The sequence below is a fragment of the Mauremys reevesii genome, linkage group 9 (genome assembly GCF_016161935.1).
Source record: "Mauremys reevesii isolate NIE-2019 linkage group 9, ASM1616193v1, whole genome shotgun sequence".
Taxonomy (NCBI): Eukaryota; Metazoa; Chordata; order Testudines; family Geoemydidae; genus Mauremys; species Mauremys reevesii.
Window position 1 is genome coordinate 23,845,311 of NC_052631.1, and position 17,433 is coordinate 23,862,743.

Sequence of the window (17,433 nt, forward strand, 5' to 3'; positions counted from 1 at the left end):
TGAAGCTTGATGAGAAATATAGATGTACGTTTGTTGTCCACGTACATTCTCAATCTGTCAAGAGAAAGTGATGTAAGAGGGAGTGAGCAGAAAAAGGAAGATGAAAGGACATTTCATATTATTTTAGCATCAATCTTTCAGAATTCAATGTTATTGCCATGGGCTAATACTTCCAACAATAAAGAACAGGCTTACCAGTACACAGCAAACAGATACACATTAATTCCACAACTCAACAGTACCCACTACTCCATTTGGCAAAATATTTATTTATAATAAATCTGTTCAAAAGCAGTTGGTCACATTAATTATTCATTTTACATTTTTAGGCTGTAACAATGATTTTGGTAAAAGTAAATAAACTGTCTCTTTTTACACAGTGTACAAAAACAGAGACATTGAAATGACAGTAACAATAAAACACATGAAAACAGGAAGAATCAGTAAAGACAAAAGGCAAAAGCAAGATGAATCTGTCTGCGCACAGGCAATGCTGCCATGATTATTTACCCGTACAAATCCTCAGCCCCACTTACAGTTATCCCCAACATAGCTCTTAACTGCAGATTTATGCTCCAGGAGAGGAATCAGATGTTATGTAGCAGCTCCAGTCACTCTTTTCACAGTACTGCATGTCAACATTGGGAATGGTTTCTGATATAATTTAAACTGCACACAGTACTTTAATAGAAAAAAACAAATTGTTACTCCCATTCAGTAGTCCCTGGTGGCTTTGATGTCAAGTCATACATCACCCGAGAAATGCCAGGAATCTTCTTAATCTCTGTCACCATCTTCAACACAACCTATGATGAAAAGGAAAAAAGCACGAGACATGATTTACTTTGGAAAAACTGCATCCTACAAAAATGGAAATATTTAAAAGAAAGTTCTTTACCATAGTAGTCTTGAGGCAAACAGAAGAATCAACAAATACTACAAGTACCTGACACCAATAAGGAAATACAAAAAAAAATAAAAATAAATTCCTTACCTTTACTGACTTCCCCTGTTACAATTAGGACACCAATAAAAAAGTGAGAGTCAAGTACAAAGCATTTCCCTGGACAAAATAAAATTATCTTAAAAATGTTCTTAATTTATAAAAATGAAGCAATCATACCAAATTTCAGTGCCTCATAAAATACTACAGCTAATAATTTCAAACAAATTGGCAAAGTATAAAAATAAAAATTTACTCCTCAACATAAGCTCCACTCACACAAAAGTAACAGCCTGAATAAAAAGATGAACTTTAAATCATGCTCTGGACAAATGAAGTTTATAGGAACAACAGAGAAAGAATGTTCCAGAGAAAAAGTTTCTCTATTTAGAGCCTCCTGCCTTCCAGAGTTCAAAAACTAGTTATTGTCAGAAAAAGTGCCCCAGAATGAGTATTGAATAATAACTTGTGGATTGATAAGAAAGTCTCATCTTCCTTGCAAAAGAAGAAAGCTTGCCAAATAATTTCCACAGCTTGAAGTGCACGGACAGTGTGATTATATACTTTGTTCCAGTGTGTACCGTTTAGTGTGTACTGTAGAGTAATATACAAATCCATATGCCACAACACAATATTGCTATCCACAAGCAACTGGAATTTTAAATCAACTTCAGTTACTTCCTTAGGTTTACATTTCTTCCACACATTCAATGCTATTTTGTTTCAATGCTACTATTCAACATTATGAGACACCAAAGCGTTATAGCACAAACATGCATTTAAGATGTAAAATTAGAAATTTAAACTCCCAGTTAAAATGAAGATCCCATGTGTGTACACTGGAATAGTTTACTATATTATGGTTACATATTTAACTACCTATATTTTTAAAATCTATGACATAAAGACTTCCTTGAGCCAAGTCAAAGAATTTATAATCATACGTATTTATGCTACTCTGCCCTATGCAGGAATAATTTCCAAACACAAACTTTAAAAAGTGTGAATTAGGATTGAGACAATGAAAAATAGTAAACCCAAGAAACTCAAAAGGTCAGATTTATACCATTCTTTACACATACCATATTTTTTTTAAAGCTTCAAAGTACATGAAAATGGTGGGAATGGCCAAAATTAGCAAAACAAGTGCCTAAGGTTGGGCTCCCAAACCTGTGTAAGCACCTCAATATAAGTAGTCAGTTTTTTTGAACTGCTGAGCAAACCACAACTCCCACTGAAATCAATTACTTTTGAAAGTTGGGCTGCTTCTAAATATGGAAGTATTTAATTCTAGACCCTCAAAGGCTTGAAAGTTTTGGTGAATATTCTTAAGTAGTGTGATTTTTGACTATTGTTGCCTTGTTTTATCAGCCTGTCACAACATCCTTATGGGCTTATTCTATGGCAGGGTTCTCTTTAAGTAAAGTACACTTACAAATCAAAATAGTAAACAGGAGTCAAGTATTACATAACATTTACAAAAGTTATCTTAAAGTTGTAAGTTATAAATCACCCAAAAACCAGACAATATGAAAATTATCGTGGATTACCAGCTCACTCCAAAAAGAATTAAAAATAAATAAATAAATGAATAAATAGGCACAATTACCTCTTCTGGGATCTCACTGCCAGGAGTTGCTGCAATGCCTGTCATGAAGTCACTAGTGATAAAGGTTCGAATAACCACAGATCTCTGGCAGGAAGGTTGTTTCTGTAAGGGGTCTCGGTCAAAATGCAATGGTGTCAAAATTACTGGCATCTGGCTGATTTTTCCGGCATAACCTTAAGCAAAATGGTGATAAAAGCTTGATATTAATCACGTTGTCCTAAACAGATTATTTTATTCCAAATTATGCGTAAAATATGCATGGTGATGGAATAAACCTTTTCAGCACTTTCATACTGTAGACAGACAACACAATATACAATGAAATATATTGAAATGGACAAGAAGTTTTTTTAGCTATAGTTTTGGGACCTCCCCACAAAGGATCATGTTGCCCCTGTAAAGGATCATCGTGACCATACTTTCATACAATATTAATGATCTATACATTTAAACTACCAGTATTGCCAAATATGGTAGGAGCCCTTTTTACAAAAAACAGGGAATGCAGAACTCATTCATATAAATGGCTGACTTCAGTGCAAATTATGCATATTGGGGGTATTATCCAAGCACCCCCCTCCTATTTTTCAGTATCAGATAAGAGGAGATATGACATATCTGGCAGTGAGCTCAGGGAGGGTTTCTTCCTTTTAGCAGGGGTAACTGAAAAATATTACAGACGGGAAAATTCAGATTGAATATCAGGAAGAGCTTCCAAGTCGTGTTGTGAAACAGTAGTCAACGAGTAGTAGTGGAAGCCTTGCAAAGAGAGGTTATTTACCTTGTATATTCCACCAAGAGCATGCCCCTGAGGCCGGAAGATTTTTACTAGCAATGTCGATTAGTTAGTCACCAAATCACTCTGATTAACAGCTTCCATGCAGAGAGAGATAGATCTTGCTTCCCCTTGTTTACTGATGTAGAAAACTACTGTCGTGTAGTCTAACATCATTGGAATGTGGTGGGTTTACAAGAGTGCTAGGAATTGTTTGCAGGCCTTGCAGACTGCTTGCAATTCTAGGAGGTTTATATGTGCATCCTGGGCTCTTGCGGAGTCCATGTCCCTCGCGCTGTATGCTCTTTTGGATAGGCATCCCACCACAGCAGGGAAGCATATGTGATCAATGTTTTCTCAGGTGGGGGGACGAAAGCAGAGGAGCATCCATTTGCTCCTTGTTGCCCCATCAGCCTAGAGAATCTCACACTCTGTGAGGGAAAGAGTCTAACGTGCCCATACACTGCATACACCAAACTTTTCTGCGGGTGACCCCTTTCACATAGCAAGCCTCTGAGTGCAATCTCCCGCCTTATAAATTAAAAAGATCTTTTAAAATATATTTAACACCATTATAAATGCTGGAGGCAAAGCAGGGTTTGGGGTGGAGGCTGACAGCTCGCAGCCCCCCCATAACCTTGCGACCCCCTGCAGGGTCCCGACCCCCAGTTTGGGAACCCCTGGCATACACTGTTGAAAGCCAAGGCTGCAGGCAACAAAGGCAGAGCCTCATCAAGGGCATCACACAGGTAAAGGAAGCCATGTGCCCTAAGGGGATGAGGCACGAATAGACTGACATCTGTGGGCTCAGTCTGAGCTGGGAGACCAGATCTTTTATGGACTGCAATCTGTCCTGAGGAAGATATTCCTTGACACCACCAGAGTTCAGTGTTGCTCCAATAAACTCTATAGTCTGTGTGGGACATCTCTGTTTACACAAAGTCCTAGCAAAGAGCAGGGATGAGGCTGCTCCTGTACCTCCAGCTGAGATCTCTCTATCACTAGGGAATCGTTGAGGTTGGGGAAGACTGATGAACTGTGGTGCCAGAGTGAGCTGCCACTACTGACAGCACTTTTGTAAGTACTCTTGAGGCCAAAGGGTAGTATCTGGTACTGCTGGTAGTTCAGACCTACAAGGGGTGGGATGTTTATATGGAAGTAGGCATCCTTAGGCTCAAGAGCTGTGAGCCAGTCGTCTGAGTCAACACTTCAGCGGTGATCTAGGATGGGTCTCTATCCTCCCCTTTTCTTTTTGTGAATGAGGAAATATTTTGAATAAAAAAACTCTTTCCCCAGTACTGAGGTGATACTACCTTAAAGCTCACTGATGGAGGAGGGAGCTTACCTCTTGCAAGAGCATCCTCTCTTAAGATCCCAGAAGACAGACAGGATAGGTGGTTTTGGAGGGGGAAGGGAGAGGAATTCTATGGTGTAGCTGGAATGAATGATGTTGAGAACTCACCTGTCTGTTATCATACACCAGGCTTAGGAGAAGCAGGTTAGTTGACCATCAAGTTGTGTGTTCGGGTTTTTGGTCAACAGAAGTGGCATCTGGGGTAGTTTGCAGCTCTCAAAGGTCTTATCAATGGTATTTCTTTGTGGGAGTTTTGGGTTGGAATGAGGTGTGTAATGTTTTCCCTGCTGAGGTTTCTGCTGTTTCAGCGGTGGTTCACAGGCCCTCTGGTGGCAGAAGGATACAACTGCTGGTCTAGGAGTGTAAAATTATGACCGATGATATTTTCTTTTTGGAGATCTAGATCCCCAGAGAGTGGAGGGTTGCCTTGAGGTTTTCAATGAGTGTAAGGAATCATTGGTCTTCTCACTGTATAGGTTGTTACTGTCGAATGACAAATTTTCTAGTGTAGCTTGGACTTATCTGGGGAATCCAGAAGAGTGAAGCCATAATTTCCAATGGAGGACAACGGCCATTGCCACCAACTGGGAAGCTGTTTCTGCTGAATCAACTGAGGCCTGGAGGATGTCCTGACAATCAATCTCCCCTTCTCAAAAAGAGCCTGAAACTATGTTCTAGCCTCTTGAAGGAGCTTCACTATGAATTCTGCAAATTTGGATTAACTGATGAAGTCATATTTAGAAATTAGTGTGTGAAAACTGGCTATTTGAAATTGCAGGATGGTTGAAGAGAAAACTTTCCCCCTGAGGAGATCCGAATGGTCAGTCTCTTTATCAGAAGGAGTGGACCACAAAGCTGCCCAGGCAGCTGGCCCTGGGGACAGCCACACCAGCCACTGCTGGAGCGGCTCTGCAGCCAGCCATTCGGGCAGCCCTGCAGCCAGCCACACGGGCTGCTGCTGGAGTGGCCCTGGGGCCAGCCACACTGGCTACTGCTCGGGCAGCCCCAGGCAGCTGGCCTAGGGGACTGCCTGAGCAGTGACCAATGTGGCTGGTCCCAGGGACTGCCTGAGCAGCGGTCCCAGGGGTGGCTGGAGCAGCCATTGTTCGGCGGCCCCCAACAGCGGTCATGGAGCGGCCAAGCAGTTGCTGCTCGGCAGCCCCCGTCAGCTGGTGACGCTGGCCTCAACCCTCCACCAGCAATGGGCCCCCTGGGGGGCTCCTCCTTCCCCCAGCCCCCGCTAAGATTTAGTCAGGGATATTTATGGTATCAGTCATGGACAGGTCATGGGCCATGAATTTTTGTTTATTGCCCGTGATCTGTCCATGACTTTTACTAAAAATACCCATTACCATATCGTAACCTATTCATCACACACTGATTACATATGAATTAACCACAGCAATAGGTAACACAATCAGATGATTACATAAGCTGATTGGATACACCAGGCAATCTTAGCTGGCTCTAAGATGGCCTCATTAATGGGAAGTATCATCTTAATGGGCCCTGCAATCTGTAGAATGTCCGGAAGTTTGTGAGGGGTCTCTTGCACTTCCTCCAAGGGAGTCTGGAGTGTGTATGCAACCCTCCTAATAGGTCCTGAAACTGCATGAAATCATCAGGTGGAGAAGAGGCGGCGAGTACAACTGCCTCATAAGGGGATGATCATGATATTCCAGTTGGAACCAGGATTTCTGTCAGTTCCAGTTCTTCCTCCTCCAGTGGTTCCTGAAGTTGAGGTGCCTCTCTGGGAGGGAAATGATGTGATTCCTGATGGGCATGTAGATTCAGGATAATGCATGTATGGATCCCATGGTCCCCAGAAAGACCAGTGAGAGGGGGTCAAATGTCTGCTGGGAGATTCCTCTGGCATAAGGCACCTGCAGTCATGAAGAAGGTACCCTGTTTTATCAGGCCCTGAGGAATCCTAGGAGACTCTGGACCCTCTCTTTGGGCTAACATCCTGTCCTGGTGGGGAAGACAATACTCCCAAAATAACATTTGATTTCTGAGGGAAATTAGGCTCAAATTCTAAGGGCGGTAGAAGATACAGGAGTGCAGCTTTCTCTCTTGTGCCATTCCTGGATCTTTTGCAAGGATCAGGTAGGGGAGCAGTTGGGTCCAAGAGGATGAAAATATCATCAGGAATAGTGTATATGTGCATGGGGGTGCAGACTCCTATTCCTCTGTATAAGAGCTGGTCTCTAGCCAGGCCCATGGATGTCAACATCTCTTTATCAGATTGCAATGGGACCCCTAGTTCAGGGACTCTGGGTGTTTATCCTTGGTCAGTCCCGTTCCTGCAGTCGGTACTGGTTTGAAGGCAGTCTTGCTCTTTGGAACTTGGAGGTCAATACCTTGCCTCTTATGAGCTTCTCATTCCAGAGTGCAGAGTCTCATTGGCTTCGATTATGGTAGGGAAGAAGTCTTCCTTTTGGAAAAGGATTTCTTTCTTCCTTTATTAGAAGATTTCCTACCCTCCTGGTGCCTGTGAGGAGGTTGCCTTGGCTCTGATCAACCCCTGTATCAGAGGTTAACACTGTGAAATGCACTTCTAGGTACATTTCATTTTACAGGGAGGTCTACCTGCTAGGGCAGTGGTTCCCAACCTGCAGCCCGCCTGTGGCCCAATCAGCACACAGCTGTGGCCCATGTATCATCCTCAGGGCCATACCGGTAGTATATACATTGTGTGGCTGCAGCCCACATAACACAGAGCGCTGCATATGTGGCCCATAATGGTAAGTAGGTTGAGATCCACTGTGCTAGGGTCAGATTGGGGCTTCATTACGCAATCAATATGAAATTTCCTATGTCTGTAGTCACATGCTTGGTGAAACTGGGGAAGGATTGGCGAATACCACACTTCAAAAAGACATGAGCTTCTCTGAGGCAGTAGAGACATTTCTGATAGTTGTCACTGACCAGGAAAGTCCAGAAGCAGGAAATACAGTTTTTGAATCCTGGGATGTTGGGCATAATAGTTGCCCCATGGGGAGCAAAGGGAAGGACACCTCAACGCCTTATTTAATTTAACTAGCTAAACACTAAAAGCTATCTAAATATATCGAATTTATTTACATTATTTACAGGAAAACGCTGAAGGATTAACAGTGGAAACTGAAGGGTTCCATCTCAGATCATGAGGCCGCAGAAAGGAACAGGGGATGCTGTTAGTCTGCACCACTCCTTATACCCTTAGAATCATAGAATCATAAGGTGATAAGCATAGGCATGGACAAATGGACACTGCTAGCAAAATTCTTTTGATCTCATTCGCACGGAGCACATGTGTGCCCACAGTGGAATACAAACAGGGACTATCAATTGAAGAACAACATTTAGGACTAGACTGGACAAAACGCTAGAAAACAAAGAGTAGGAAACAATTCTGCATTGGTAAGTAGATAGAACTACATAAAGATGTGAATAAATTGTTACGTTCTCCATTCTGTCATTGGAACTCATTGGGCCAGAGGGGCCTTATCCAGTTTGACTTGCATAACACAGGCCACAGAATGCCACTTAGTAATTCCTACATCAAACTTAACTTCTGAATGAACAAGAGATTTATCTTTTAGCAAGACACCCAATCTTGAAAAACTGAGAAGCCACTTCATCCCTTGGCAAAGGGTTACAATGGTTCCTTGTACAACTTATTTCCAATGTCAATTAATCTAGCTTCAATTTCCAGCCAAAGGTTCTTGTAATGCCTTTGTCTGCTAAATCAAAGAGAGACCATTAATATCTCTTCTCTCCATTTAGGTACTCATTGTCCCTGATCAAGTCACCTCTTACCCATCTCTTAGATAAACTACATGGATTGAGTTCAAATCTCTCACTGTGAAAACGTAATGGTTTTTTCACACTAATTCATTGAAAGATTTTGCAGTTTCTCATATTTACATTCCTTGAGTAGAGACAATCTGAAATTGGCTTCTCTCCAAGAATTTATCATCTAAGTGCTTGCCATTAGTGAATCAGACTGATAAGATCTGTTTAACAACTATGTTAACATAGGCAAGATATACACTGTCATAAAGGTGTGTAATCACATTATCATGATCTTAAATGATTTAAGTATCAGAGGGGTAGCCGTGTTAGTCTGGATCTGTAAAAGCAGCGAAGAGTCCTATGGCACCCTATAGACTAACAGACGTATTGGAGCATGAGCTTTCGTGGGTGAATACCCACTTCATCGGATGCTCCAATACGTCTGTTAGTCTATAAGATACCACAGGACTCTTTGCTGCTTTTAAATGATTTATAGTCACATTTTGTCTTTTAATTCTTAATTAATCTTTGTTAAACATTTTCAGACCCATTGAAGTCACTTAGGAGCCCATGTCCCATTTTCAAAAGTAACAAACACTGAAAGTCAATAGGACATAAAAGCATAAGTCCATTTAAGTGCTTTTGAAAATGCTACCCTTTATGTTTTGCTACTGTTGGTTTTTGGGTTTCAATGGTTTTTTAACTTCGCAAACAAAAAGGAGTCAAAGTCTTATTCCTCAGTAACTTGATTTGCAGATAATGGAAGAAAAAATATTAGGTGAATTTGATTAATGGTCTCTCATACACTTACCATGAACCTCTCAAGCTCTGATATGTAACTAACCAGTGAGCTATATTAGAAGTTAACTGAACCTATACATTATCATATTCCCAGACTCGGTCTGTAGTTTAGGCAGTAGAGGAAATTAAACATTTTCTCAGTGGGGTAAATGTTGAAAGTGTTACCGTGCATAGGCTTGCAATTGTTGGTTTTAACATTTCATGGTGTTAACTTGCAAATGCAGTTTAGCCTTTTTATTTTAAAGTTAAATTTTAAAAAAACTTGGTAGCAGATGGTGTGAGCATCTCTGTAGGTTTGACTTATTCTTGATGAGCTTCCTTGTTCTCACAAAACAATATGATCTTGGAAGAAATCTGAAGGTTTTTCTTTACACACTTCATTTACTCCCGGTAAACACAGATGATTCTGTCGTCTATATAAATCATTATTCAGCAATTTATTTAGAAGTCTTCTATTTGAAAGCCCATTTAGGAGTTATCTAGCTGTCATTCTTTTCTGTTTTAACCAAATTGATTCTAACTTCTTGAGATGAAATTGAAAACTTCTTAGCACATTCAGCCCACTCTTCACTATTGAGCAATCCCTTCATACTAATTTTTTGCTTCTCAAGCCCTCAAAGAAGACAAATCTAGGAAAAACTACTGTTCAGCTTGAAGAAATATCTCAAACTTCAGATGACACGTAATTTTTTTTTGCTCTCAGCAGGTCTGGCTATACTTATTCAGAGGTTTCCATTGTTTAATATTTTAAATCATCTCTCAAATATTTAATGTTTGGTTAAGGAATGAATATTACTACAAGTGAAAATGGTAAGAACCTCATATGTAATTTCATAACATTGTGATTCATGCACACAATTCCATAGAGAAATGGGAAGTGCTAGAGGAAGAAACTGTTACCAGACAAACAAAGAATGAATTCATAATCAGGCATTATGTAGTGTCAGAAAATTACTTTCTGAAGTGATTTCTGTAGAGTAATAATATTAAATACCCTCTAAATTTTACTCTATTTGGACAACATTTAGCGACTCATGCCATTCATCTCAGGATTTAAAATAAGGCTTCCACCGCATTAAGTAGTGATTTTTTGAAGACACACAGCACAATTCTTGGATAGTCCGGCTCTAAATCTGTAACTACATATTGATTTAAGAATTACAAGCATTTTGCGACAAGCAGAAGCTAATGTATCCAGGCCAAACACTTACCAGACTCCCTGAGAATATTATGAGCCTCAAAATCAGCTTGGCGTAAAGTGCTGAGGACTCCGGTTGTCAGGAAAGTGGGTGTAACATCTGTAGGAGGTTCTTTGACTGGTGGACCGAACACATAGACAACTCTAGGAAGATAAAGTAGATAGTAGAAAAATACATTTTATGTCTAAAGAATTAAGTAGGTTGCTTGGAGATTGCATCTTTATTGTTGCAATGTTGCACGAGACCCAGAAACTATCAGAGTATGACTTTTTAACCGTGGCCCTCATCCACTATCTTGAGTTTAAAAAGAGAAGACATTTCAGCTGGATATAGTCTGTAAACCTGATGTACCTTTTATTTTTGGAACTCAAAAGGTATTTACTTTTATTTATTTTGATTTCCTATATACAGTCCCAATAGCTCTAGGCTTGCTTTTTCCTTTCAACTAAACAAAAATGCTCATTCACTGATGTTTCTTAGAGGGTTTTTCATTTTTTCACTGATGACAGTGAAAGTTCATACTGTTCCAATAACATTTAATAAGAATTTTGCATTTGCATTCTTTCTGCTTCTCCTGGAATCTCCTTTAAAAGAGATCAAAGCCTTCTTAAGGAGGCTAACCTCAGTTTGAGAAATAACAAACTGTGAATACATGGCTCTATCGCTATTTATAAATCTCCGGTGGCTTATTATATTAATAATTCATCTTCTGAATTCAAGCTGTGTATTCACTCCACCTTCATCTTTTTATCTAACTGTACTTTGTACTGTACCAAAAAAATATGACATGAAGCTGTTCAGATTCATGAATAGAGAAGAAATTTCAGTAACTACAGACTATTTAATTAAACAACAAATCCCTTATACACAGAGCTTCTGTAACAAGAAATGGGAGATTGCACTACTGCAGATTAGAAAGACACTCCCCCTTCCAATGTATGTGACAATTTAAATTTCAGTGGCAAAACTATGTAAGTTAGGACGTACAATGGACTCTTTTTTTCTTCCTTGCTCTAGAGTTAGGTGAAATATAGGATAAAGGACTGATGGACAGGACAAATTAATACAGCTTTAGTATATGTTATAGTTTAATACTGTAAACGTGGACTTATATCCTTGACATGCCGAACAAAGAAGTACTAAACATAAATCTGCCATATCAAAATGAGACTTGAAAAATAAAAAAACCCCTCTCAAACAAGAGTCTATATTTATGACAAGATTAGCTCAGAGATTCACACAGCAATAATCTTTCCTCATGGGACAGTTCCAAACTTCAGAGCTAAATTAGCTGAAAGCAATTTCTAATTTTTGCTTTAAATTTTTAAACACGCTTTGTCTGAATGTATATATAGACCTAAGCATTCATGCATGCCAATGTGAATGCATATAATTTGTGGACATAAACAAATAAATAAAATTCAAGCACATTTGTGTCCAAATAAACTCAAATTATGGGCAGGCATGCATTCTCTCAATTCTATTTTTTTAGTTATAGACTAAATCTGTGAAATTATGAGGTTGGAAGACTATTTTGATACACTACTCAAAAGTCAACTTCCTCCTCTCCCTTTAAAGCCCATATAAACATATAGAAGAAAGTTTGAGAATCATGCACTGGGCACCATACAACACCCAGAGGCATAAGAAAACTGAACAGAACAGTAAAAGACGGTTACTCACCATTGTAACTGTTGTTCTTCGAGATGTGTTGCTCCTATCCATTCCATGTAGGTGTGCGCGCCGCGCGTGCATGGCTCTTCGGAACATTTTTACCCTAGCAACTCCGGCGGGCCGGCTGGGCGCCCCCTGGAGTGGCGCCGCTATGGCGCCGGATATATACCCCAGCCGGCCCGTCCGCTCCTCAGTTCCTTCTTGCCGGCTACTCTGACAGTGGGGAAGGAGGGCGGGTCTGGAATGGATAGGAGCAACACATCTCGAAGAACAACAGTTACAACGGTGAGTAACCGTCTTTTCTTCTTCGAGTGATTGCTCCTATGCATTCCATGTAGGTGATTCCCAAGCCTTACCTAGGCGGTGGGGTCGGAGTGAGATGTGGCAGAGTGTAAGACCGCGGAGCCGAAGGCTGCATCGTCTCTTGATTGCTGCACCAACGCGTAGTGGGAAGCGAAGGTGTGGACAGAAGACCAGGTGGCCGCTCTACAGATGTCCTGGATGGGAACATGGGCCAGGAAGGCGGCCGACGAGGCTTGCGCTCTCGTCGAGTGAGCGGTGAGGCAGCATGGTGGCACGCGAGCAAGCTCGTAGCATGTCCGGATACAGGCCGTCACCCAGGAGGAAATCCGCTGAGAGGAGACCGGCTCGCCTTTCATGCGATCAGCAACCGCTACAAACAGCTGTGGCGAACGCCGGAAGGGCTTCGTCCGCTCGATATAAAAAGCGAGGGCCCTGCAGACGTCCAGGGTGTGAAGCTGTTGCTCACGAGGTGAGGCGTGCGGCTTCGGGAAGAAGACCGGAAGGAAGATCTCCTGATTGAGGTGAAAGGCCGACACCACCTTAGGGAGGAAGGCCGGGTGTGGTCGAAGCTGCACCTTGTCTCCGTGGAAGACGGTGTATGGTGGACCAACCGTTAAGACACGGAGCTCGGAAACTCGTCTTGCCGACGTAATTGCGACGAGGAAGGCCGTCTTCCAGGAGAGATAGAGTAGGGAGCACGTGGCCAGAGGCTCGAAGGGCGCTCCCATAAGCTTGGCCAGAACGAGGTTTAAATCCCAGGCCGGGGTAGGACGCCGTATCGGCGGGTACAAGCGGTCCAGGCCCTTAAGGAAGCGGGAAACCATCTGGTTGGAGAAGATGGACCGACCTCCCATGGATGGACAAAAGGAGGACACGGCTGCCAGGTGCACCTTCAAGGAGGAGACCGCGAGTCCTTGTTCTTTAAGGTACCAGAGGTAGTCCAGGATTGTAGGGATAGGGACTAGGAAGGGATTAAGGCCACGCTGATCGCACTAGAGCGCGAAACGCTTCCATTTCGCGAGGTAGGTGGAGCGAGTGGAAGGCTTCCTGCTTTCAAGTAGGACTTGCTGTACTGCCGCCGAACAGTCCCTCTCTGCGTGGGTCAACCACGCAGGTACCAAGCTGTAAGATGGAGGGACTGTAGGTTCGGGTGGTGGAGTCTGCCGAAGTCCTGCATGATGAGGTCCGGCCATAACGGAAGGGGAACGGGATCCCGAACGGAGAGCTCGAGCAGCAGGGTGTACCAGTGCTGCCTCGGCCAGGCCGGAGCGACAAGTATTAGGCGGGCCCTGTCCCTCCGAAGCTTGAGCAGCACCCGGTGTATGTGCGGGAACGGAGGGAAGGCGTAGAGGAGGTGATCCGTCCAGGAGCAGAGGAATGCGTCCGACAGGGAGCCTAGAGAGCGACCCTGGTACGAACAAAACAGGTGGCACTTCCTGTTCTCCTTGGAGGCAAACAGGTCTATCTGGGGAAACCCCCACCTCCGGAAAATCATGTGCACCACATCTGGATGAAGAGACCATTCGTGGGAGAGGAACGACCTGCTGAGATGGTCGGCCAGCGTGTTCTGCACTCCTGGAAGAAAGGACGCTTCCAGGCGAATCGAGTGGGTCACACAGAAGTCCCACAGGAGCATCGCTTCCTTGCAGAGCAGGGAGGAGCGGGCTCCACCCTGCTTGTTCACATAGAACATCGCCGTTGTGTTGTCCATGAACACCGCCACGCAGTGGCCCTGCAGACCGGCGCGGAAGGTGAGACACGCCAAGCGGATCGCTCGCAGCTCCCGGACGTTGATGTGTAGGGAGAGCTCTTGGGGCAACCAGAGACCCTGGGTGTGAAGGTCGCCCAGGTGAGCCCCCCATCCCAACGTCGAGGCATCCGTGGTCAGGGTGACGGATGGGCGAGGAGGGCGGAACAGGACTCCTGCACACACGACCTCTGGGTCCAGCCACCAGCTGAGCGAATCGAGGGTTGGATTCGTGACTGTGACCACCATGTCTATGGGGTCGCGATGCGGGCGGTACACCGACGCTAGCCAAGATTGAAACGGGCGAAGGCGCAGCCTGGCATGCGTGGTCATGAATGTGCAGGACGCCATGTGGCCCAGGAGGCGTAGGCAGGACCGAACCGTTGTCGTGGGAAAGGTGTGTAGGTCCCGGATGATGGAGACCATTATCTGGTGCCGAGGTCGAGGGAGGCAGGCCCTGGCCAAACTGGAGTCGAGGACCGCTCTGATGAACTCCACTCGTTGTGATGGAGTTAAAGTGGACTTCTCGACATTGATGAGAAGGCCCAGGAACCGAAACAGGGATAGTATTTCGGTCATTTGATCCACTACCAGCTGTCGGGATGTCCCGCGAACCAGCCAGTCGTTGAGATACGGGTAGACGTGTATGCGACGACGGCGGAGGGCTGCGGCAACCACTGCCATGCACTTGGTAAAGACCCTCGGCGCGGTGGACAAGCCGAAGGGTAGCACCGCAAACTGGTAGTGCGCGCTGTTGACCACGAAGCGCAGGTAGCGTCGATGGGGAGGGTAAATCGCGATATGGAAGTACGCGTCCTTCATATCGAGGGCGGCAAACCAGTCTCCCGGATCCAGGGAGGGAATGATGGTCCCCAGGGTGTCCATGCGAAACTTGAGCTTGAGCAGGTACCTGTTGAGCTCCCAGAGGTCCAGTATAGGTCGGAGACCTCCTTTCGCCTTGGGGATGAGAAAATATCGGGAATAAAATCCCCTGCCCCGCATGTCGTGCGGCACCTCCTCTATAGCACCCAAGCTCAACAGAGTCTCGACCTCTTGTAGGAGGAATTGCTCGTGAGAGGGGTCCCTGAAGAGGGACGGGGAAGGTGGGTGGGAGGGAGGGGGCGAAACAAACTGAAGGCGGTAACCATACTGGATAGTACGAAGTACCCAGTTGTCCAATGTTATTTGGGACCACGCCGGGAGGAAGTGGGAAAGGCGGTTGCAAAATAATGGGATAGGATCCGGGAAAGAGACTGATGGGCCGTCCTCGGGCGTCCCATCAAAAGGCCTGTTTGGGCCCTTGAGGGGCGTTGGAAGGCGCCTGGGCCTGGTTGCGCCTGTTGCCCGATGGTCTACAGCGGTTCAGGCTAGCTCGCCGACTATTATACGGCCGCGACCTGGCCTGAGTAAAGGGCCGGTAGGGCTGCTGCCGGAATGACCTCTGCTGGGTAGCCGGTGTGTGCATACCCAAGGTGCGAATGGCGATTTGACCATCTTTGAGGGTCTGAATCCTGGAGTCCGTTTTCTCCAAAAAGAGACCCTGAATGTCGAATGGGAGGTCTTGCAGGGTGTATTGCACCTCAGGTGGCAAGGTGGAGGACTGCAGCCAGGAGATGTGCCTCATGGTCACACCTGAGGCCAGGGTTCTGGCTCCTGAGTCCGCCGAGTCCAGAGCGGCCTGGATGGAGGACCGGGAGGCTTTCCTGCCCTCCTCGATGAGGGCCGAGAACTCCTGACGTGAGGCTGCTGGGATTAGCTCCGAAAATTTTGCCAGGGACACCAAGATGTCAAAGGTGTAGCGAGCGAGGAGAGCCATCTGGTTGGCAATCCGGAGCTGGAGACCCCCTGCCGAGTAGACCTGCCGGCCCAACAGATCCATGTGCCTAGCGTCTTTAGACTTTGGCGCCGGGGCTGGCTGCCCATGCCTTTCTCGGTCATTGACAGACTGCACCACGAGGGAGTCCGGAGTGGGGTGGGTGTATAAGTACTCGTAGCCGGTGGGAGGAACCGAGTACTTTCGTTCGACTCCACGTGCGGTGGGAGGGACGGACGCCGGTGACTGCCAGATGGTAGTGGCATTCTTTTGGATAGTACGGATGAATGGAAGGGCCACCCGCAGCAGGGCCTCAGTTCCAATCACGTTGGTCACCGGGTCGTCATCCTCCGGGACCTCCGCCACGGGGAGGTCGATAGCCTTCACCACCCGGCGAAGAAGGTCCTGGTGGGCCCGCAAGTCAATAGGAGGGGGGTCTGCTGTAGAAGTCCCCGCCACCGTCTCATCCGGCGAGGATTACGAGGACAGACCCTGGACCACCGCTTCTGGAGGTGGTTCTTCCAGGGGGTGGGAAGCCGCCTCGGACCCCGGATGCTCTGCGGGACCAGGTGGCGACGGGGCCTCACCCAGTGGTGATGGGGGAGGCCTGCTCACCGTGGCTTCCGGCACCCTATGTTCGGCGCCTGTGTGCCGCGGGGGGAAGGGGAGCCCTTGAGGCTCGTGGTAGGCCCAGGGGACCCAAAAACCCCACTGCTGCAGTCCACGGTCCTGGCCTTGGGGGTCGGCCCGGAGATCTCTCCCGCTGCCCGCCTGAGAGGCGACTGAGGGCTGACGAGAAGGCCATGGCGGGGCAGAGGCGCTAATAGATTGCGCCATAGATGCTGGCAGTATGTCCCTGGACGGTGCTGAGGATCGAGCTTCTCATCCAAGACCCAGCCGGTCGTCGCGGTGCCGGGATGGAGAGCAGGACCAACGACTGCTTCGGTGCCGGGAGCTCGACCGCGATCTCGACCGACGGTGTCGGGAGCGGCTTCGGGAGTCACGGTACCGCGATGGTGAACGGTGCCGGGACCTGGATCGGCGTGGTGGTGACCGTCTGCGGGACCAGGAGTGGGACCGGGACCGTCGTCTATCCCGTCCGTCAGGGGAAGGTGGCCACATCATCGCCGGCTTGCCCGCTGACTGAACAGCCCACTCCAGCGGTGCCGGGGGCCGGAGGCTCGGTGCCTCTGTGAGCTCGATGAGCTCTCTCGCCGTCGATAAGGTCTCGGGCGTGGACGGGAGATGTAGCTCGACCGCGGTTGGCACCAGGGAGCAGGGCGGTACCGGACTCAACGGCTCTTGCGGCGCCGGAGTCGACGGTACCGTGCACAGCTTGTGCACCACCGCAGCCGGTGCCGGAGGTGCCGGTGGTGGCTGGGCAAGCGGTCCCGGAGCATGCGGCTTAGAGGCCGTCTGCGCCGTCTTCCGTTTCCTC

At 46.2% G+C, this 17,433-nt stretch overlaps 1 protein-coding gene across 2 annotated transcripts in view; it reads right to left on the reverse strand.

Annotated features, from left to right (window-relative positions):
- Positions 1-246: 246 nt before the first annotated feature.
- GMPS (guanine monophosphate synthase) overlaps positions 247-17,433 on the reverse strand; it is a 68,914-nt gene continuing 51,727 nt past the window's right edge. For both annotated transcript variants that reach the window (XM_039487398.1, XM_039487397.1), the window contains exons 14-16: positions 10,471-10,601; positions 2,553-2,725; positions 247-806 (exon numbers count right to left, since the gene is read on the reverse strand). In XM_039487398.1, the coding sequence (XP_039343332.1) occupies positions 705-806; positions 2,553-2,725; positions 10,471-10,601 (406 nt within the window). In that variant the 3' untranslated portion in view covers positions 247-704. The remainder of the gene's footprint in view (positions 807-2,552; positions 2,726-10,470; positions 10,602-17,433) is intronic.